A 24287-nucleotide genomic window follows, 5' to 3' on the forward strand; every position below is an offset into this window, starting at 1 on the left:
ATTTATAATTTAATCCTAATTTTAACCTTACTGCAGCCAACCAGATAAGTCTACAAGAAAGGCATGTGTGCAGTGCAATGGCCCTGTGTCCACTTGTAGTTTAGCACAATACTATCATTCCGTGATTGGTTAATCTTACTCTATGGTTAGACTCAACTCATCCTCCTCCCATGAAATAACCTTAAATTGTTATTAAAGGTTATTAAGCCTTTCCTCCATAAGCCAACACTATTGGCTACCCAACTTCAAGGTGTGTAGAACCTATAGCATGTTGTCACCCATAATCTTGGAGGGATTAATGATTATGTGTATTGAAATTACCAGTCATCCTATACTTTTTCTGGGGGGGAAATAGATGGAATGTTTGTGAAATTCTGTTTTAACAGTAAAATATTCCCAATGGAAATCTTTAATTTAGCAATAGCCGATACTTTTTCACTGTCTGGGAAATAATCAATGATGTAGATCAAGACTCTGTTACTTCTTTGCCAGCTTCCTTATATATGTCAGTTTCAGTCACACTCCTACTGCCCTTTACAATGAAATAGGAATTGTGGTTGTCCAGAAATTATTCATCTTTACTGGACCCAATAGTTGCTTGGTATAATCTGAGGGAGCATACAGTTCTATGTGGCTCAAAACTAATTGTGGATGATACTAACAGCAGCCCTGTATTAATTAATGTACATGCTTGGCACTGTCTTAAACATAGATGAAGCTCTGGGGAAAGAAAAGAAGGTCTTTTGGGGAACACTATAAATTCTCCCTCTTCTTCTCCAGCTGGCACTGGTGTTATGTCCATAAGAAAAGGATTGTATGTATGATTATATTAATTTTATTGTTTCTGTTATGCTTTGCTATCTAGAGTATACTACTACAAGATCATTTTTCTGATTGGAAATAATTAACAGGAAGGTAACATTTCTTTATATCTCATATAAAAGTTGTCTTCCTTAGAAAGAAAGAGCAATGCAAAGAATTCATTTCTTAAAGATTCTAGCAGTGGAAAGATGTGATGTAAATAATTTTACATAGGTAACCTCCCAGAAGTATGGTCCCTTTGACATGGGATTGCCCAATATTTATTTTTGGATGCACACTTCCCTACCCCCTTGTATGTATCTTGTCACTTTCCAGGATCAAAAAAGAAATTGCTGAAGAGGTTTGTTGTGAATCTCAAATGAAAGTCATAGAAGATATGTAACAATATAGACTAGAGTCTGCTTGGGTATATAGGGAATCAGGCTATGAAGATCTGGCTACTCCTCAATTCCTGTGAGTGGCTGATAGGCCCTGTAATGCTATGGGTGTTCAAAGGAACTATAATGCACACAGGAGGTGTGCAGGGTTTTGCTGTTCCATCCACTGAGCTTGCTGCTGCTTCTGAGCAAGGAAGATATGCAATTTCTGGAAGGCTGGGAAAAGATTGACGTGCCAGGTTGCTTCTTTATTGCTCCCCAAGAAATGGGGAGGTGAAAAGATCAGCTACAAAGGCAGTGCCTCATAACCCTTAAAGGGCAAAGAGGAATTTGACAGCTTAACAGAGCCCCTTAATAAGGTGAGGGTCAATGCTGGAAACAACCCTATATTCCACCAGAGGAAATGACTATTCAGAAAAGATCAAATTGCGCTGAAATGGATAAATTAACTTTAGCACTAAAAAATAAGGACGGATCAGAGTACTATAGGAGTTGGAATTGTTGGTATGAGTGGATGGACCCAAGATAGATCATAGATGATGATAATAATTAATAATGATAATGATAATGATAATGATAATGATAATGATAATAATGATAATAATAATAATAATAATAATAATAATAATAATAATAATAATAATAATAATAATAATAATAATAATAATATAATAAATAATTGTAAATGAGGGACAGTGAGGATAGTAGTAATTAGATATTCGCACTAAAGATTATTTGCAAATATGGCACCACGAATGAGATAAATAAGATACCACAAACTGTTGACGATATAAATATCTTTTTACTGTATACCCCTTTCTTTTTTGTTTTTCCCTTCCTCCCAACCTATGTGTGTGATGTTTGTATATTTTAATTGTAAATCTAATAAAGTTTATTGAAAATAATAATAATAAGGTGAGGGTCTTTGGAAGAGCCGGGCATGCGCCCACACTGGCCTCTCTCTAGCTCAGGATGGCCTGGCCTCTTCTGCTACTTCTTTTGATGTTCTATGGCAGGGGTCTCCAACCTTGGCCACTTTAAGCCTGGAGGACTTCAACTCCCAGAATTCCCCAGCCAGCTTTGCTGGCTGGGGAATTCTGGGAGTTGAAGTCCTCCAGGCTTAAAGTGGCCAAGGTTGGAGACCCTGTTCTATGGTTTCAATTGCATTCCTGCCTTTCTTAAGGAGTGGGCTAGCAATTTAACCAAGGAATGCCTTCAAACTGGCAAGAAGATGTCAGTCATACTCTTCCCTCAGCTTTGTCTTTCCGAGGGGATGTTCAGGAGCATCATCTTATCCAGCAGGTTCCCAGAACAACTGTGATCAAATCCCAGCGATCTGATGAGTATAAAAATACACACACAAAAAGTTGACGGCTGTAAAAATTAAAGGAAAAACAAATGAAACCCAAACCCTGGGAAACCCCGAAGCGGCACCCCCTTCCTCCCTCCAGCCCTCCCCACGGGGCTCTTTCTCTGGCTACCAGGCAACGAGGCAGAGAGGAAGAGGAGGAGGTCGCCGGAGAGGGCCCAACCCAAGTGGGGTGACAGAGGCCAGACTCCTCAGGTCTTGCCGGACAAGGTGCAGCAGCTCCTCTTGAGAGCCAGCCTTTTCCACCACTGAATTGCAACTGCTGTGCCCCACCGTTCCCCTTCCCTGCACTATGGACAGACGGGGGGAAGGCTGCGGGAACCCCCTCCCCAAAGCAGCAGCCCCACCTCCAATGGACTTGCCGGTCGGTAGCCAGAAGCGAGCGCCTTCTCCAGTCGCTAGATTATGAGGGGGGGGGGAGCAGCTAAGCCCCCAGCAGCACCTTCCTGAATCCATCCCCTTGAAGCCCGGGTACGTCTACTGCTTTTCAGACGACAATGGTAGCGCTACGCGCGGAAAGGCACCGTCTCGAGGGGAGCCGGCCGCCTCTCTTGCATCCGTCTCTGCGTCTTTCTCGAGGCGCTGCCTTCATTCAGGATCCCGGCCGCGTTTGAACCCCACGGGGGATGCTTTACACTCCTCAGATACCGGAAAGGGAAGGGCGAGAAGCCAGGATCCCTCGGGGAAGAGAAGCTCCTTAAGGAGAGGAGGAGCAGGAGAAGCGGGGAAAAGAGCCCGCAGGAGGAGCCCCGCGGGGTCTATTGCGGCCTGCGGAGCTTTCTAACTTCAACTTCAAGCGGAGTTGGGTTTAGTCAAGAAAGGCCACTGTCCTCCTGCGGAAGTGGAGCAGTCTTCCTCCATTGCACCACCCTCTGCATCGTTTCTGTGTTAAGGGAGTTACCCAAACAGAGGTTTCTGCGACTCGACCTGGGCCCTCCTAGATAGGGCTTCCAGACGGACAAATATATCACTGAGGTGTGGAGATCTGAATTCACCATAAGGGACCACTGGCCAGTGTTTCTTTTAAAAGATAAACAGGCACGAACTTCATCGAAATGAAGAAGAATTCAAGCATTGTGCAAAATTATGATTTGTTTCACTATGATTGATGAAACAGTCATAATGATAAAAGGGGGACTAGTGCATGGGCATTTTAATTATAGGATAGTTTCACACAGCCTAGAACCTTCCCTTCCTTTTTTGGCAGAGATTTGGACCCTTGGAGGAAGCAATGTAACCAGGGACTCTTTTAGCGTCCAGGTTTGGGCTCTAAATTAGTTTTTTCAGTCATGGTGTGGTTAAATACACTGGTGTCCCAAAGGTGCTTTTTCAAGAGGCAACTGGACTTTCTGGTTTTTCTCTGAAGATGTTTCACTTCTCATCCAAGAAGCTTCTCCAGCTTCTTCAGCATCAGAGAGCTGAAGAAGCCTCTTGGATGAGAAGCAAAATGTCTCCAAAGAAAAACCAGAAAGTCCAGTTGCCTCTTGAAAAAGCTTCTTTGGGACAACCATGATCTTGGATAACTGAGAACTTCCATAGACATTTAAATACATTGGCTGTGTTCATAAAAGAGCAGAGGCTATTCCTCCCTTCTGCTTATTTTCAATCGTGAAAAATTCAGACTGCATCTGTGGGACCAGCATTGCATGTCTACTCAGAAGCAAGTAAGCCTCAGAATTGCTTTGCAACCCACTTCACAGTTCTGTGATTTTCTATAAAAAATCCCACCCATCCAGGTACTAATCAGCTGACTTTACCTAGCTGCCAAGATAGCCAAAATTATCCAGGGGCTGCCATCTCCTGTGACAAGACTGAAAAAAATATTGCATTATAGTTGCCCATCAACTCTCATATCCCTATTAAAGAATACTTTCCTTAAGTCAATAAGATTTATAAAGTCACAAACTTTGGAATATCTAAGTAATCTTCAGCAGGCAAGCTGGCTTAAAACGTATGTGATTCCGTTTCAGGTAGAATAAAGATACTCAGTCTAGGCATGATAAATGGGTTGTTTATTTATTAAATTTGTATGCCACAGGGGCTGCTGGAAATACAGCAGGATACAAATTAAATAAATACATTTATTTTTTCTAGTATAGAAATAAGGTTAAATTACTTTATAGCATCTCCTCAGACTTGGGAAGAAGTAAGAAGTAAGAAAAAGTAGCTGACAGCTCATTTTTACAGTAAAAAAACTTACACTAAAGGGTTTTTTAAATAAGACTTATAAGAGTGTTTTCTCTTATTTGGCTTCAGTACAAACTCTGCATTTATTCATTTAAAATCCACCCTCTATCTTTTTTTTTTATCTACATGAGATCTGGGTATCCCATAAAGCATAACTTTTGATTTTTAACAACTGGATGCCTCTCAGATAGAGGAATTGGGATTATGTGTGCACAAAGAAGGTGTTGCTCTTAACATACTTTTCATTTCAAATATATGCTGATGTGATCTGAGATGGAAACCTCTGTGAAATCTTAATTTCTGGTTTATATTGATTAGGAGCAAGTTTGGTGCATGGCTAAGGCACCAGGCTGAGTTTTATTCTCACCTTAGGCACAAAGCCAGCTGAGTGGCCTCGGGACAATCCCTCTCTTCCCGCCCTAGGAAGCAGATAATGGCAAACCTCTTCCAAAACATCTTGTCAAGAAAATGTGATCAGGAAGAAAAGATATTGGATTGGTTATGAGACAGTTTAGTAAAAAACTGGACTTTGTATACTTGTGCTGGAGCTACTGTGTTTATACTGTATAGAGTTGACCACCATATCTCAAGAAGAATATTGTAGAAGTAGGAATCAATCAGAAGAACAAATTGATTAAAAGGGCAAGACGCTTACAGCTTCTAGTGAGGAACAGTTGCACAGAAAAAAGGCTAGTGGGAAGGGATTTACTGAATGTGTGACTATGGTATCACTGTAATGTAGACACTGTATTTATTTATTTATTTATTTATTTATTTATTTATTTATTTATTTGTGAGAGGTGCCCGGTGTGATGAAAAAGACGAGAGATAATTTTTCTCTGCTTCTCACAGCAATTAAGAAATGAATATAAATAGTGATTTGCAATTTATGGAATATGCTAGCACAAGAGGTCAGGTATTTGGGCAACTTTACCCGAAAATAAGGCAGACTCATGGAAAATCAGGCTATTGCTAATGGTTGTGATGGGCATATATTAATTTCAGGGTTTGCAAGAACAAGCCTCTCTATTCAATTGTCAATGAACATTAGAATGGTGTGGTGTTTTTTTTTCTTGGTGGGCTTCCCATAGTCAATGGCTGGCCATTGCAAGGAAAAGATTGATGGAACTTTACATGACCTTGTTTTTTTTTACTAATAAAGTTAGCAGGTTGAGTAGCATTGCGATTTGACTGGATTCCTCTAATGATGAGCTGGTGTATATTAATGCTTCAGCCCTACAAGCATGTAGAACCAATATGTGTCTATAGAATTTAGGGAGGAACTGAAGAATGTGCGTGAGAAAGGATGGGGTAAAACGATTCATAATCCAGTTAAACAAAGGCTAGGATCTAAAGCCATGTAATCTCAATTCTTCTGTATAATGGGTTTTTTACGGCGTCCTGAGGACAGCCTGATTGAGACAGCAGAATTAAGCCTGGGCTCCGACCTTTCAAGAGAAAAGCTTGCCTTTCGGCAGCTCCTTCCCATCCAGAGCGAAGGTGTAAGAGGAGGTAGGCTGAGGTGCAAGACTTCTTTACCTGCCATCAACCTGGCACTACCGATTGGACTTGATGGGAATTTCAAACGTTTATCTGAAGAGTCAGAGGCGAGGCAGCCCATGCGGCTAAAGTGCTCCAAGTTGGCGGAGTCGCGCCCATTGACTGAGCAGTGCCCGCCAGGATCTCCGCAGAACCGTTTGGGGATTCTGGAAGGTTTTCAGGGGACAAATCCTTATCCGCCGTCATAGTTTTAAGCCCCTTTTCTCCAACTTACTTTGGCTCCAAGTTCTTGGCGAGAGCTGGCAAAAGGGGGCCAATGGGAGTCCAGGATACGCTTGTTACCTCCAGGTTTTAGCCTGATTGTTCCCGTCGTGGATCATCATAAGAACCGTTCAAAAAGAAATAAACATTCTTCACGCCTCACTTCAAACGGTTGGAAAAAAAAAGATATTGAAGCAAATTGCTGGGACTTCCCGAGCCAGCTGGAAAAAAGCCGGTAGGGTGCTGTAACAAAAAAAGAGACAGGACCACAGTTGGTTCCAAAGAGAGTCAACTCTCTGCCCAGTAACTGTCTCTGCTCTTCCGCGCCAGGCCGCCCACCGCGGAAGGAATTTCTTTTCCCTTCGGCAGCTAGTTGCAGAAAGCCCATTTTCCGGGCTCAACGCGTCGGAGGAAACGGGCCGCCGTGCCTGGATTCCGATTGAGCGCGCCGAAATCTCTCCGCCAGCGGCGAAATCGGAAAGGCCGGCAAAAGCGCTTTCGCGGCTCAGCGCATTTCGTTAAAAAAGCAGAAGTTCCAGCTTCAGGCCACGGTCCCAAGTTTGTGCTGTCTGAAATGGATTTCCATCGTTTCAAAAGCGAGGACGCTCTTCCTAAGGACTAGTTTTCCTAATTCCTAATTGCCTTAACAGACAGACAGACAGTCTCTCTCTCTGTCTGTGTGTCTGTCTGTCTGTCTATCTATCTATCTATCTATCTATCTATCTATCTATCTATCTATCTATCTATCTATCTATCTATCTATCTATCTGTATGTGTATGTGTATGTGTATATGTATATGTATATGTATATGTATATGTATATGTATATGGTATTCTGCTTTATTCGGCTATTTTCCCACTCATTGTAGTTGTGCTTTTAAAGTTGTAGCAACGTTTCGGCAGCATCTCATCTGCCATCATCAGGCTTCTGTCTTGGGTTCGTCTGTTTAAAAGCACAACTACAACGACGTGGGAAAATACCCGAACAGAGCAGAGTGTCCTTTGAGCACGGCAGTTCCCTCTCGTTGTCTGCAAGGGATATGGATGGGTCTCCGGGGCAAAGGGGGCTCACCCGGGCCGGAGATAAGTGGCTCGGTAAGTGCGGGATAGTGTCGCATTGTAGCCCGTGAGTGTTTACATTGGGCGGGCGGGGAGAAGGGCGGGCGTGAAGTTCCAAAGTGGCGGAGACCCCTATTCAAATTCTCCAGCCAAAGTGGAGGACAGCCAGAGGCTCCGCACTGCTCCCCAAATGGGATTGTTTTGTCGGGTCCGAGGCGGTGTTTGGACTCCTCTTTCCCCCCCACCAGCTGTTGCGGGTGCTGTCATTGCAGCATTTTATTCGAGAACACACACGCGCGCGCGCGCATACACACAAACCTCTCCTTCTGTCTCCGGGGCCCCGATCTTGCTCCCTTATTGGCTGGGAGGGCGAGGAAGGCGTGTGTCCGAAGCCGTTTCATTGAGCGGAATTCGGCGGCGTGACGTCAATCTGGGCCCCCTCCTCCTCCTCCTCCCCCTCCCGCTCCCCCCAGCCCCGCAGCAGTTCGCTCATTGGTGCAGCCGCCCGTCCAGGACAATATTCATTGTCCTTTAGCTGCTCGGCTGAGCAACGTGGCTATAAAAAGGCGCGCCGGAGACGGAAAGGTGCTTCTTATTAAGGGTATTTGGGGGCAGCCCGCAGCTCAACTGGAGCGGATACGGCTGGCCAGGGAAGACCCGCTCCGAACTGTAAGTCCTCCGTGCCGTTCACTTGCCGGCTGCTTCACTGTCGCGCCGCACACTCAAACCTCATCCCCGGGCTGCGCAGATGAGCTTAGCCGGTCCCAGAGTCAGGCGGGAGCGGTGGGTGGTTTTGCTTTTTTTCTTTCCTCGCCAGACTTCCTGGTAGCGCTCGCCAGACCTATCCCTCATCACCTTTCTCTGTTCCCCGAGAAAGAGGATGGGCGTTGTAGTTCCGGCACCACTTCATTTGATTCAGGGCACTGAGAAAAAGAAGAGCCAGAGGAGATCTAATACGCCACGAGGAAATATTCCCCTTGTTCTAGGGAACTTTTTGGAGAAGGAATCTTGTTTGGAGGGATGCTAAGGAGAAGGTTTTCTTTGCAGCCGCCTGGCAGAGGGTTATTTCGGACGAGAGACGAGTAGAGAGGGCGCCAGCGTAGTTGGCTGAGGAGGGCTGGCCAGTGATAAAACTCCTCTAGAACAGGGAGTAAATCCTAAACCGCCCGGCGGTTTATTTGGGTCGTTTGATTTTTATTTTTAAAAGAAATACTTTGACACGATCTGTGAAAGTAGGTGGGCCTAAATCGATGGAAACAATAGAGAGCAAATTTAAACGGGACATAAACGCAGTTCGAGGAGGAAAATCCAGCACAGTTTTGTCCAACCATATAAAAAAAACGTTGTCAAAAGTTTGTTTTCAGGCTGCCCCTTTCACCTCTAATTGGGGTGAATTGGGGTAGGGGTGGCGCTCTGGTGTTTGGCGGGAGAAAGGCAAAGCAAGGCCGGGTTATTTATTTATTTTAAGTTTCTGCTGGCGCTAAAGGAGAAAACAAGAAGGTGGACTGAGATTTCAAATAGGAAACTGCCGTGTGATCCTCAAAGCAGTTGAACCGTTTCTTGGAACCGTCCATTAAACTGCAGCAGAATCACGACGAGGGCCCGGTTTCTCAGTTTTATTTTTATTTTTTTAATTAGGTTTTTTCCATAATGCTGGAAATGGGGCAGGAAGGAGGTTATTTTCGTGGATATTTATGGTTCGTGATTTAGACACACAGATCTGAGAGCCAGAATACAAGAACAGGTCGTTCTTTCAGGCTTTACAAACAAATAATGGCGATTTTTTTAAAAAAACAAATGCTTTTTAGCCAACATATTGGCCACAAGCCAACTAAATTAAACCTGAACTCTAAATCCCCCTGAAGTCCCCGGGCTTTAACTTTCCGTCATTCAGACGAGCTGCACATTTGCAGGACCGGCGCCTGGCTTTCCCCGCGTTTGCCAGCAAGCCCGCGGGAATCCGGGCTCACCTCTTCGGGTTCTGGTTCGGGGCTTCAGCCCTCGACCGAAAGCCCCGACCGCGATCCTTAGGCAGCTCTGCCGCCAGCCGCCTGGGCTGCTCCCTTGCCTGACGCCGCTTGTGTCTTTCTCTCTCTCTCTCTCTCTCTTTCCTCCGCAGGCGGCCGTGGCGGCGGGCCAGCATGGACTCGGACGCGAGCCTGGTGTCGAGCCGCCCTTCGTCTCCGGAGCCCGATGAGCTCTTCGTGTCGGCCAGGAGCAAGAGCGGCGGGGGAGGCTTCTCGGCCGGCGGCGCCGTCTCCAGTTCGACGCCCAGCGATTGCCCGGCCGAGCTGAGCGCGGAGCTGCGCAGCGCCATGAGCGCCGCCGGGGTGGTGGTGGTGGACAAGCTGGCTTTCAAGTCGCCCTCCTCCTCCTCCTCTTCTTCCTCCTCTTCCTCCTCCTCCTCTTCCTCGGCGTCCAAGAAGGACAAGAAGCAAATGACGGAGCCGGAGCTGCAGCAGCTGCGCCTGAAGATCAACAGCCGGGAGCGCAAGCGGATGCACGACCTGAACATCGCCATGGACGGGCTGCGGGAGGTCATGCCTTACGCGCACGGCCCTTCGGTGCGCAAGCTCTCCAAGATCGCCACCCTCCTCCTGGCGCGCAACTACATCCTGATGCTCAGCAACTCGCTCGAGGAGATGAAGCGCCTGCTCAGCGAGATCTACGGCGGCGGCCACCACGCCAGCGGCTTCCACCCCGCCGCCGCCGCCGCCGCCGCCGCTTGCTCGGGGAGCCTGGTGGGCCACGCCGCCGCGCCTCTGCCGACTCACCCGGCTTCCCACGCCGTGCACCACCCCATCTTGCACTCCCCGGCCGCCGTCTCCAGCGCTTCCCTGCCGGGCTCCGCGGGGCTGTCGGCCGTCGGCTCTCTCCGACCCTCCTCGCACGGCTTGCTCAAGTCTCCGCCGAGCGCTGCGGCCGCGCCGCCGCCGCCGCCGCTGCAGCCGCCGCCGCCGCCGCGGCTCCGCTAAGCAGCGGCTTCCAGCACTGGGGCGGGATGCCGTGTCCCTGCAGCATGTGCCAGGTGCCGGTCCCGTCGCACCACCACGTCTCCGGCCTGAACGCGCCCAACCTGCCCAGACTGACCGGCGACGCCAAATAAAAAGGCGGCGCGGCGGGAAGGAAGGAAGGGAAGGAGGGAAGGAAGGAGGGAGGGAGGGGAGAGGAGAGCAGGCAACCGAGAGCGGGGGGTGAACCCTTGGGGAGAGGAAATCGCCGGCCAGGACTTGCGCACGCCCACCCAGCCCAAGGTAGGTTTCCTCCAGGACTTTCCGAGAGAGCGAATCCAAAGCCCCCAAGGACGCTCAAGGCCCTTCGGAGAAAGGAGGCCGTCCTTCTCCTTCTAGGGGGGAGAAACGCAGCAAGCGAGGCGGCGGTTGGAAGGGAGAGTCGGGGTTCTTTGCTTTCTCTTCTTTGTAAAGACGGGAAGGACGCGGACCTGGGTTAAACGCTCGCCTTCCAAGATAGGGACCCACATTGATCGTTTCTTCCCACCTTGAAGTGGTGTTTTTGTTTTTTGTTTTGTTTTTTGCCCCTTTTCAAAAGCAGAGGGGGCGGATTTGCCGGCCGACGTAACTACTTGATCTACAGTTTGGTTGCAACTGGGAAACCTTTTGGGGCCAGAGTTCGCGGAGGGAATCCGCCCAGGAATCGGGAGGTTCCCTAAGCGAGGGGTACTTGTAACGATATAAACGTAGCACCGGTTCGAGATTCTTTATATGGAAATATATACCCCACTGATTTCAGAGTAAATGGCTTTCAGCCTCAACACAATATAGATTTGTAGGACGTTCAGGAACAAAACGACCCTGTTAGCCTACTCAGAAAGAAAAGCGGCCGGTCTTGGGCGCGAGCCATTTTAGCCTTCGATCTTCAGTCCCAACTTTGGAAAGTCTATTCCAAAGTGAGTCAGGTGCTGGATAGCCGGTCGCAGGCGTTGCCTAAAAGCTGTGGCTTATTTAAGAGCCCAAGGCCTTTGGGGTCGCCGTGTTATATTTGGAGCAGCAAATACGAGGAAACCAAAAGAAAGCGAAGTCCCCGCATCTGGGGTGGCCTCCGAGGGTTAAGGGGTGGCATTCCTCGACGCATTCTCCAGACGGGAGCAAAGGGGGGTGGTCCTTTACAGTTTCCTGAGTGGGTGGGCCTATGGATTAAGGTCCTTTCCCCCCCCTTTTAGAAGCCACGGCAACACTTCCTTTTCTTGCTCGAGCATAGGGGTTAAAAGGAAAAAAGGGGAGCTGGAGGGAGACATGAAGATTGGCTTGCGCTGCCATATTTAGACCCCACCCCCCACCCCGCCCTTCAGGGCTTCTTTCTGAATAAAGGTCCCCCCTCCCTCTCCCCTTCTTAGCTCTGTCACCTTCGAGAGATTTTTTTTGAATCGCCTGTTTATTTTTATATATATATATATCTATATCTATAAAATAAAGAAATGGAAAAGTTCCTAAATAATATTTATTATTTGGTTGCAAAAGAAAAAAAAGTGACCCGCTGTTCACATTTTTAAAATAATGAGAATAATTAAAAGAAAGAGAGAGAGAGAAGAAGGACGTCTGTTGTGTTGTCCCTTCATTTCCGTTGAAGTGCTCTTGTCTTCAGAAATACGGGCTCAGGCCCCCGTGGCGTAGCGCAGCCCGCTAACTCCTGAACGTCAGCCGTTGGCTGTCCTTGGCTGATGCTCCTCCAGCAACCATGAGAGTCTAATGTCCCCTTTTCTAACGCCCTCCAAAGGACCACCACATCCCGCAGTATGAAAACCTCGCTGCCAAAGAAAGGCGGCATCATAACTCCAGCTGCAAGAAGTAAGACGCCACACAGACCTCAGTTCAAAAGGACACAGCCGAGTCCAAAGTTGGAGCCGTATTTGTACTCTTTCCCATGTTGCCTCAAAAGGCCCGTTGAGGTTGCTCATTAGTGTGTTATGGCCGGTGGTTCTAAGGCTTGAATGGGCAACCCTTTTATTTCGCCCCGATCCTAAGCGCCTCATGGGCTGCCTCTTCCGGGGATGCTCCGCAAGCCTTCTCTGCCGCCGCCCCCCGCTACACACACACACACACACACACACCAATGATACCGGTACTTGAGTTGCCTTGTGTTACAGTTGAGTTAATATTCAATCAGTCCAACTGCCATTGGAATTGTTGTAGGGGAGAGGTTGCGAAATGAGCCCCCCTGGGGGGGCAAATTGAGCTTCTAATTTCAGGTCGCCTGTTTTCTAACCAAACGAGCCTCTTTCATTGAGCGAGGCCATTTATTTGCTCTGGGAATAGGATCAACATGTCACGGGAGCACATTTTCTAACTACACGTCTTCCGGAAAGGAGTGTTTCCAAGCGAGGCTGCGCTCGAATCCCCTCCAAAGTTCGGCAGGACTTTTGCCCAACGGTGGGAAACGGGTCCAAATGACGCTTTGAGTGCTTAAGGTTGCAGCCCAACCCAACAACGGGATGCCAAAGGTTGGGCGAAGGGCAGCCAATAAGGGGGGCGGGGCAGGGGGTTTTCTGCCCTCACCGTGATCTTGCTCAGCCTAGATCTCTGCCATCATTCCTTTCCTCAGGACGTTCCGGGAGGCAAAGGATTTTATTTCATATTATTGTTTTTTTTTTATTAAGAGTTTTTTTGGACGGGGAGATAAAAGCTAATAAGGACTTTAAAAAAAAGGATAGAAAAAGAAAGAATGAAAAAAAGTAGATTACTGATCTTTTAGTTTTAGTTGTAAATATAAGTACAAGTACAAAATTATCTTTTTCTCGATGGTTACAATAAGACAAAGCTCCCTTTTCCCCCTATTACCGGTACCTCTTTTTTCTAATAGTCAAAGCCATAAATCATACAATCATTTTCTTCTGTTCCATGAAAAAGTCTATAAGGGATTTCCAATTCAGCAATCAACATATATGTTGTCTTTTTTTTTCTAATCATGACAGCCTGGCTATCTCTGCAATTTCCATCATCTTCCCCAACTGTTCCATTTCCACCAGATAGTGCTAAGTATTTCCACTTTTGAGTATATAATAATATTACTGTGGTTATCATACATAAAAACAAAGTTTTATTACTTTTATTCCAACTCTCTGTTCATCAACCCCAAAAGAACGATATATGGTTTCAAGTGGCTTTTAAGATCTTCTGTATTAATGACTATATCTGCCTCCAAAACATTCTGGTTTTTACATGCCCACCAAACATGATAAAATGCACCTATTGCTCACATTTCCAACATAATTTAGAAATACCTTTATAGACAACTTCTGTAGTGACATATGCCATAGGAACACCATTTGACAAAAAGGGAAATGTTTTTAAATTCACTTCTTTGAATGATTTTGCCTGGTTTTTCTTCTGCCTGGACTAGTCTCTGCAGTTTTCTTGGCAAAATTTCAGAATGATTTGCCACTGCCTGCTTCCTAGGGCTGAGAGAGAGGAGTGGGGCTGGCCCAAGATCATCTTTTGTGCCTAAGGCAGAACTAGAACCCACAGTCTCTAGTCCAAACTGGCTGTCTCCTGCAACTGCCCCCCACTCAAAGTAAGCCTTCATAGGTTTATAGCTAGAATCGCATCTGGACAAGTTTCAGGTAAATCTATTCCAGTCCACCCAAGACCACCCAAAAGCTCAGTCACAAAATTCACTAGAGGCCTGTCACTCTCTTCCTCTTTCAATCTCGGAGGATTGTTGTGAGATAAAAGGAAGAGAGATCCCCTCTGTTTTGCATTCCTGGAGATAAAAAAAAATCTAAGGAAAAAAAATGAAGCTGTGAAATGAAAATAGTTAGGCCTGGGGAGAAAGTGGTGGAGAGAATGTGCAATCCAGCCCATGAGCTACAGATCCGATTCAACAATTAATTAAAGTTTAAATAAATTAATATAAATTAAAATGCAAACTACTCCACTTCCGAAGAGGTTTGTATTTGATTGGCCACCTGTTCGTCATTATTCTCTGCTTCCGCCATTGAGCTAGTTCCTTCAAATTTTTGTTTTTGTATTGAGAGAGAAAATAAGGGAATCATCCCTCTGGTATGGAAAGAAGGAAATCTCTTCAAGCTGTCCCTAACTTTCAAGTGAGAAGGGAAGTTTGTGTGAAAGAGGCAGAGAAAAGGAAAGAAAGGGGACATTATCAAAGTGTCTCTTGATATTTGAAATAAAATGATTATCTGGCTGCCCCGGATCTCTGAGCATGTAAGTCGAAGTCAGGTAGGCAGGCAGGCTCGAACACCTGTTATTTCAGAAATCAGATCCCGCAGATCAAATATCCGGATCAAATATTGTCGGAGCTCTAATCCCGAGAGGTGAACTCACGGGGCGGCCGCTGCCTCCAACTGAGGCCAATTCCAAATTCCCTACTCGGAGGCAATCCAGGATAGAAAATGCACATCCCGTCCTTTAGAGAAGCATTTCTGTAGCGGAAGTAGTAGATCTGATAGACCACGGGTCCCAGGTGGTGTAGATTTTAACCTTCAGTGCATTCCTATCTGAAGCAAAAAAGAATCGTTTTGCACGCAGTTTATCCCGTTTTCCAGAGGAATCGTCTATTCTCTGGATTATTCCATTTTGCAGGGCATTAAAGCCACCCTATACTCATATACGTGCCCCCTTTTTTTCAGTAAAGTAGGGATCCTCACGTAGCCCTGCCCATATTTACCACCACCCACCACCCCTCCCCACATACATTCCTCTGGGGCGTCGGGGCGGCTCACTTTGCAGATTCCAGCGAAAAGCACCTCTGGAGTTCGTTTCCTTCTTTCTATACCGGGATGCGTGGGGAGCACCTGTCACTTGGAACAGGAGCATCCCCCAAGTAAGTGTATGGTCTTTATGCACTTGGAGTAGGACTTTTCTTTTAGTGTAGGCGCGCCAACATAGATGCCTTATGTGTTAAAGGAGTGTGGGAAGAGTCCTTGAAAAAGGCAGGCCGCCGAAACCCGCCAAAAGACGAGGCAGAAGTTGGGAGAGTCCTGGTCTTCCAGAACACGGGAGATGGAAGATGGAGAAACTGCCTGCTCAAGTCTCGACTAACCTATGAAAGGAACGGGAGAGAAGCAAGTAAATTCAAAAACAAGGAAATGCCCGGCTCTATTTTTTGTTTAACCACCTTTTGTTCCAAAAGGTGTCCTGTTTGTTCTCGGAAAAATAAGGAACAGCTGATAAAAGCTTTTGAAAATATGGTTTCCCCTTAGTCCGAAATAACCACGAAATATTACAGTTGCACTGTAAGTCGAGTCTCTGGCTTGTAACCTCTTTCTCGCGTCGAATTAACCTAACTCTTGATTTCTTAACCGCTTCTTATGAAGTGCGATTTGGCACCGTTTAGAGTGAACTATTTTCACGACTGAATGTGGTGGTAAGCCGTGATCAGGGCACAACTGCCTCGGGCCACCGGTTACAAGTTTTAATGTGGAACGACTCCTGGACCTCTCGGAGGAAAAGCAGCCTCAGGTTCAGGGGTGTCCGAAGGGAGAGGTCCAAAGTCAAGATCACTGCGCTGCAATCGAAACTTAACTGCTTTTTATGAGCGTCGCGTCCGCCATCTAGATTGTTTTGACCCCTCCCTCCCTCCTGAGGTAGATCAAGGGTGGGGAACCGGGGCCCTTTGATGACTTGTGGACTTCAAAATCCCAGAATTTCTGAGCCAGCATGGGAGTTGAAGTTCACAAGTCATAAAAGGGCCCCGGTTCCCCACCCTTGATCTACAGCCTTTTTAAAAAAACAAAAAACACAAACAAACCTAATCACCAGGAAAGTTTTTTGTCTTGGCCATACAACTAATGGAAGTGATCATCCATTAGTCGGGATAGCTTGCAAAGGCCGTTGGCCCCCGAGTTTCTTCACTTCTGCAAACTTCGCCTCTCCATCATTGGGAACGGACGCGGGTCTCCCGTCAGAGGCCATTTTAGCCTCAGTTTAGGAAGACATTTATTGAGTTAAATCATGTCCTGGGCCGCACAATACAACGAACCTTAAACTAATCAAACGACCTGACTTCACCCAACAAGGTAACCGGGAAGCGCAAAATAGAGAAAATAATCCCCGAACAGCAACCGCACACACATCAACCAGAGATGTAGATGTAGTCGTAAAATTAATCACGCCGTGTGAACACGGTCCGAGGATGGGTCGCGTGACTTTGGATTTCCAAGGAAGGTTGCAACCCAGGACACCCCTTCTGTCAATGCCGCCCGCTACAGGGGTTGGAGTAAACGCCCCATCGTCCCCAGCCCCAAATGTTGAGAGCTGCCGGAGGAGGTCCAGCGTTACAGAAGGCTAGCTAGCGTACTCTGAGAGTAAACCCCACGGAGTAGACTGGTGCAGTTTTTGCCTCTGATGCCCTTCTCCGCATTCTTCTTACTCCAAGGAAAATCATCCCGCCGAATTCATCGTTCCTTACGTCCAATTAAAGAGGGTCGACTGGATCCCCCGCTGAATTATTTGGCAGGAAATCTAATCAAAATTAAACACCCGACCTCCCTCCCACCTGACCTCCTCCCCGGCCCAAAAAGCCTCCCACAGCCCCAAAACCCCGCCTGTACTCCAGGCGTTTCTGGGGACTCGTCGCTGGAGTGGCGGGAAAGTCTCACCTCCCTTTTTCCGGATCAAAATTGTAATCCCCACCTCCCAATAGTAATAGATTGAGGCTTTTCCTGTTCCCCAGGCCTAAATTGACAAGTAAGCACCAGGAGAACGGATCGAGGTTTTCCTCCAAACCGAGGATTCAGGGCCGAGCGCTAAAGTTTGTTTTCCCGGTTCAAAAAGCTTGCCGAACTCCAGGGTTTTGAACCGGCTTTGGGCCAGCAACAAACGCTGTTGTGGAAAAAAAAAACCTGTGCTGCTGCTGCTGCTGCTGTTTTCAAAGACATGGGAAAAAAAAACACAATACAGCCGTTAAGATAACTATAGTGGTGTGGAGTAGGATCATAAGCCATAGAGAATAACTTTGGCCCCATGCTAGGCCAAAACAACAAACCACGTGATAGCCGAACGTGATGGCCTGGTACGGAACCCGGAAAGACACAGCCAAGGTTGGTAGTATTCCTAGGCAATAAAAGCTGGTGCTTCTCCCAGTGGGCTGCCCTTTAATAAGCTCTTCTGTCTTTTGAGATGATTTTTATTGATTTACTGTTAATTGTTTTAATTCCAAGCGTCCTGATCATAGCCTATCCATGTAGACTTCACCTTTACTATGCTCCTCTAAATTCTGTTTTAAAAGGCAGCAGACTTATTGAGTTCAATAGCCCTTGTCTCTATGCATTGGCCAGATCTTTTTTTTTTTCATACTTTGACAAACTAGGGAGATGGAATGAGATTTCTCAAAACTAATTTTCCAAGAGGACCTCCACAGGATTTCCGTCATGTTTCTCCCTCTTGTAAACTGAGGCCTAACAATGCACATCATCTTAAAACTGATTTGTCTGGTTTTGACCTGTGCCTCAGCTTGATAATGTGAGAGCCCAGTTTGTCAAAAGTGACTGGATTTTGCATGGGGAGAACTTTCTATAATGCTTCTGATGAGGGAACCAAAGGATTTCTGCCTAACAGCTTGAAAATATAAAGAGGACGTTTTTCATCAGTGAGGTTGCAACAAATGGAGCTCAGAGTCCCATAGGAAATTTTGTTGTTGTTCGTTGCGATATTATTTCCATGGACAACATTCCTCCAGGCCTTCCTGTCCTCTACCATCTTCTGGAGTCATTTAAACTCACACCTACTGCTCCAGTGCTGATGCTGGGTTTTGCAATACCCATACAATACCCAGAGTTAATGCCAAAATGTTCTTTTTCTGAAAATACCACTAAGCTCTGTCTGCAACTGCTTGAAACACCTGACTTCTTAGGACAATGCTGTGTGCATACCCCAGTTGCTCTGAAGACCTTTTGGCACTGAATCTGAAGCCCCACACATCCCTATTTAAGGTGCAGCAAACAGGTGCTATAATCCTCCTGTAGTGCACTTGAAAGCATTTATTGTGTGTGCACGCACACAAAGACACGATATATATACAATTGCTGCATATATGCTGCATATGTACAGTTACTGAAGACACAAGTCCAAAAAGTGCAGAGAGAAGGGAAATTATTCCAAGCAAGGGGATTTCTTCTGATTGACCCAGGCAACATTTTCATTCAGTGGAGGTAGTATTTCTCCCAGACAATGTATTGGAAGTTGGAAGAAAATATCATTAAAATGCTTCTTAGTTGAGTGAGAAGGTTGTGTGCAAGTGCGCACATCTTATTTAGTTTTTATTTCATTTCTGTAACCTCAGCAATTATAGTTTTATTTCAAATGATGTGCATATATACAGTACCTGCCTTGAGACCAGTGTTTTATGCATCTGAAGAAGTGCAGCTCCACAACATCAGGGCCATAATGAATAGGATCATTTTTTAAATGCTGCAAAATTCTGCTGCTTTTGCTACAACAGATGAATATGATGACCTTTCGGGAAGTATCATTTACCAATATTATCATCACTGTGTTGTTCCCATATGTTTGCCAGTTGGCTCTGCCCAATGAGGCCCCTGGAGGATCCTGTTTATTATATTTTCGGTAGCTATGGTACTTCCTTCCAATCAGTTCATCTGAAATTACAGGATTTGAGGTAATGGGGATTTTCTGTATGTTTCACATTTCACTAAGTCACTTTCATTTCAGATTTTCTGGATGTGATTAGGAGGCCAAGACAAAGCTTTTTTTGAGAATACGCTGATTATTCATAAGCATATCCTATAAACATATATATAGAAGGATGCTGTTAAACTTGTAATAACTATGCTCTTAGCATCTTTAACCCTAAATAATGATAATGCTTCCATTTAAATCCTAGTAAGTGCAAGATTTCAGTGATAACCATGTTTTGAAAAATGAACTCTTTTCAAGGCTGGTGGCTTTAGCTAAAGTGAAATGTTAGATTTTTCTACATGACTAAGTTAACAGAGCAGACTGTCTGAAGAGTGATGGGTTTTGCTTTACTTGATGTATGTAAGCAGAGAGTGGATAGCCATGCAAAAGTTCTGTTTCTCATGTAAAGGTTAAAAGTTCCAGGAAACTAAAATAAGTATGGGCTCTGGTTAAAAGTAAATCAGCTTCACTTAATGATACTTGAAGTAGTTACATTTCCAGACCCCTCAGTCAATTGATTTTTGGAATCTGTTTTAAAAGTTCTGTTTTTCTAAGTTATCTAATTGGCTAACAGTTTAAAAGGGTCTGGGTTACTGTAGTGAATGTCATTACAAATGCGTAATGCAAGTGAATGAGGTCAGAAGAAAGAAAAACTAACTTTCCTAAACTATGGGGGAATTCGAAGGGCTACAAAATGGAATTGAGCAGGTAGATTCAGCAAAGTCTGCAGGAAACTTTATTGGCATTAAAAAGACACAGTGTAGGTGTTATCTAAAATAGATGCAATCAATTCAGATGTATCTTCCCCCAACACTCATCTTCCTGGTATATCTCTGATAACCCATTCCCACTATCATCAAATGTGTTTTACTGCAGTTACAAATATTTATGTTTTATTCCGCTAAGCCTGGAACAACAAAAGCTGAGAAGCAATTTGGAAAAATATAGCAAGCCCTTCCTGCAGACTGGCCCAGCCAGCTACATAACACTCCTGATATTCCAATTAATGGACAAGAAGTACAGATATCTCTGTATAGGGGACTTACCGTATGTAAGTTAACTGGAGGGAGAGACAGGGAAGGAGGTAAGTACTTTTGGATCAAGTCTGCTATATCCACTTGACACAGAATAGTATTCTATAATAATATTGCAGAAGAGGGTGTTCATGGGGGGATGTAATTCAGCCTTTAACAGATGATCACAGGGCCTGGTCCATGGAGGGAATGATACTGCAAGGGTTCTGGTTTCACAGCAGTGAGTTTATCAAGATGTCTCAAGCCATAGGAAATGTAGCTGCCAGGGGAGAGGTCATAAACATGTCCATTCAGGCATAGAGCTACCCAATTTCTTAGTGATTGTGCAATCACAGTTTGAATAGAGTCGTAAAAACGTTTTTAGGGCTTCTTTGCTAATCGGGATGGCTCATTCGCATCAATCTAAATAAATTTTGGGGGATATAAAATGTAAAAACATGAGCCCTGGCAATTGAGTCACCTACTAGTGCACTGGTGCACCAATGATGTTACCGAGTTTGGGTAATGAAATGTCTGCAGGAAAACAAACTCATCAAGGACCCCTCACCTACTACTATCCAGTCCCATTAGCTTCTAATTCTAGAACTAAAGTTACACAGTTACTTATTGGTTGGGTTCACACAACACACTGGGCACTAAACCTGGGCTAACAAAATACAATTATTATGTTCAGAGCAATATACTATGCCTAAATTAAACTATAATATGGCTTAATATGGTGGCCATATTTATAAGACATGCTAAGACAAAAGATGGGAATCTACACACTGCTCTGTCTAATTGTAACCATGGCCTAACATGTTGCATATGCCTCAGTAACAAATAAGTTGGGAAACTGGACTTTTAAAAATGGGATTGTTAGCAATAGTAATGCTGCCAGAGCCAAAACATATCCATATCTTTATCTAACCAAAGCCTTTCTGGGATATACAAAGGTCAAAGGAGCATACAAAGCAGCATTCTGCATTGACTTCTCTAGCAGAGAGAACCTTTTCAAAAAGATAATTCCACCAAGTTTGGACCTCTGCTGAGAAAGTCCTGTTCGTTCATGTGATGATTTAATCTTCCCAAAAAAGAGTGTGAATCTTGATGGGATATCAGTTCTTATCAGCAAGAATTTGGACGAGCACTCTTTGCTGCTATCGGTTGTTCATATTTGTGCAGCCTACTTTGGGTAGTCCTACTCTTCATGAAGAACTTTAGCACAGTATGCACAGAAAAGAGTCCTCAGAAAGAAGTCAATCCTTGAGATGCTTCACAACGATCCAGCTCTTTATACTGTTACTCTCTCTCCAGGGTTTGGTTTATGCTCATTCACTCACACTCTCCCAGTCCTAATCAACAGCTGGGAAACAATTTGGGACACTCTTAAATCATTTTCAGATGAATACTGAGGCACAAATGGTGTTTTTTTTTTAATACATGAAGATCTAGTGAAGTTAAAGTGACAGCAAAAATTTACTGGTTACAATATACATTTCCTCTTTCCTGTCTGCACACATTTTCACTCATCCATACTTACTTATGTCATTTAGGTTGCCAGGCATTTAGGTTTTCATTTAGGTTGCCAGGCATTAGCCAGAGAGATGGAAGTCACCAAATCTGGATTCAAAGACAACTCAAAGAGTGGGTGGATGTCAAGACCCTTTTTATCCCCAAGTCTTTACTTCATTGATTCACAAGACTGACAGCTACTCTTGCCTTGCTGATTTTCAAGTCTGGTAGCGGTTGATGGGACTTGGGAGGAGGGGTTCTATGTGCTGAGGCCTAACTTCTTTTGTCTCATTCAGGTGACATTTTTTTCTTTGTATCCGTAATAATTTGGCTCCTTCTTAACTCCCCAAAGGATCTTGTAGACAAGTTTCCTGACTTTCATCCACCCTGCTTATGTGCCTGCTTCATTTTAGGTATGGCAGCTTCATCCTAGTCACATAACAACTGACATGGACCTGTAGGTCAAGACGTGTGGTCCAAAATGGAAGACATTTTATCTACCTATATATGGGTAACAGAAACTTGTATTATTTGCATCTTGAATGGCATCATAAATGCTAAATGTTTCTGAATCTTCCCAAAAGAACACTGATTGCATGTACTTCATCTATAACTCTTCTCCAAGGAAGAAATGATATTGAAAACAAGTAAAACAGATCTTTCCAGCTTCTTGTTCTCATTCTCAATCACCTCTTTTTGTCTGGATTAAGCTTCAGCTCCTAAATTGACAAAGCTGATCCTTTGAGGATCCTTATGGCGCAGCATTGTCCAATAAGGCTCCATTTAATGTCAACAGTTAACCTCCACCTGACATTCAGACAGTATAATAACATGGCAGAAACCATGTGTCAAATGTTATCTAAAGTTAATAGAAACGGATTTAAACTCAAAAGAGTTTAAACTTACTCAGTAGAGAGATAAATGTTGAACAATGTTCTATTTTTATTTTGTTTTAATAAAAATCCAGGATGAGTTACAATTTTATGTAAGGCTTATTGTAAGGAGAAAAGACTTAACTAGGGGTTTTCTATAATTATGAACTAATTACAATAATAGGAATAAAATATTTAAAATAAAAATAATTATCCATTTTATAAGTTTTTTTTTTATAAACATGCTTTTAAATTGTATTATGGCAATCTCTAAAATGTTATATTTTATGCAATTCTCATTTAACACCCTGCAAACATTTCTTCTACTTCTAACTGCCCTCATTCTTAATCTACCTGTTGTGTTTTATTGTTGATCAATAACCTTTCCTCTTCATTTTTGGTCTTAGTCCATGGCCATAATAACTCTCCAGCTGGCCAAACATGACATCTGTCCAAGAATTCTCATTCATAGTCTCTAGAGCAACCTTCTCCAAGCTGAGTCTCTCCGGTTGCTTTAAAATGCAATTCCATTCAACTCAAGCCAGCCAAATCAATCATTATGGATGCAGGGAAGAGTCTTTTAGATATCTTTCCCAGATTTTGGGGAAACCATTCTTTTTTCTTTTCCAAAACTTTGCTATGCTGCCTGCAACATCAGGAAGATTTGTAGGCAATGGTAGTAACAGTGCAGTTAATTTACAGCTCTCTGCCTGAAGAGCAAGGAAACCTAATTAAGGCATAGAATTAAGGCCCAGCTTATACTTCTCTCTTTTTTATTGTTCTTTCTACTGATTAGCTCCTATTCTGTCCTTTGAGACAGAAATATGTTTATCATGTTAACATGTTTTCTGTGTTTTTGGTTAGATGACACTGCCAGAGAATGTAGAAGCAGATCACTCAGGACATTAAGAGTTGTTAACCTAATCCTACGTAGCTTTTTCTCTGGTAATATCACACTACTAACCAGAGCATACAAAACATTTGCTAGACCAATACTCGAATACAGTTCATCAGCCTGGAACCCACAAAGAAAAGAGTTGAGTTTACCCTGTGGCTTTAGTGTAAAGGATAGATTAAATTGAAGAAATGCTTAATAAAGTATTTGTTGAGGTTCATGACTGATCTAAGTGCTAGAGCTGTAACTACATAGCCAAAAAGGCATTAAGAGTTGTTAACCTAATCCTACGTAGCTTTTTCTCTGGTAATATTACACTACTAACTCTACCCGACTCTGTAGTTTCTTCCCCAAACCCCAAAAACTTTAACCTTAGACTGTCTACTATTGACCTCACCCCTTTCCTAAGAGGTCTGTAGGGGGCGTGCATAAGCGCACCAACGTGCCTACCGTCCCTATCCTATTGTTTCTCTTATTCTTCTTTTATTTTTCTTATATGTACCCATTTCATGTATTCACAACTATGTATTCACTTATACTTATTATCTTGTAAACAATTGGCAAATCAAATAAATAAATAAAAATAAATAAATAACAGCGTTTATAAAGATGACTCTTATATTTAGAGTTTCAGCACTAGATCACTTCATGGATGTGGAATTACAGATTTTTAATTGCAATTAATTACAGTTCCTAGCATCATTGACCATGCCTGGTGATGGTTGTAGCATTTAAACGACCATTGAATTAGAGACTCTACTGCTTCTGCCTCTTAGCAGCAGATCCCACTTCAGGTTAATTGCTT

General features: G+C 44.3%; 1 protein-coding gene across 1 annotated transcript; it reads left to right on the forward strand.

The window, feature by feature from the left end:
- Nucleotides 1-8121: 8121 nt before the first annotated feature.
- Nucleotides 8122-10704, forward strand: OLIG2 (oligodendrocyte transcription factor 2). The gene is given in 3 exon segments (XM_026663903.2): nt 8122-8244; nt 9695-10499; nt 10502-10704. Coding segments are annotated over 2 exon segments (963 nt in total). The 5' UTR covers nt 8122-8244; nt 9695-9716; the 3' UTR covers nt 10682-10704.
- The last annotated feature ends 13583 nt before the right edge of the window (nt 10705-24287 follow it).

The sequence above is a fragment of the Notechis scutatus genome, chromosome 5 (genome assembly GCF_049901735.1).
Source record: "Notechis scutatus isolate UNSWTSFEM ecotype Mainland chromosome 5, rNotScu1.2, whole genome shotgun sequence".
NCBI lineage: Eukaryota > Metazoa > Chordata > Lepidosauria > Squamata > Elapidae > Notechis > Notechis scutatus.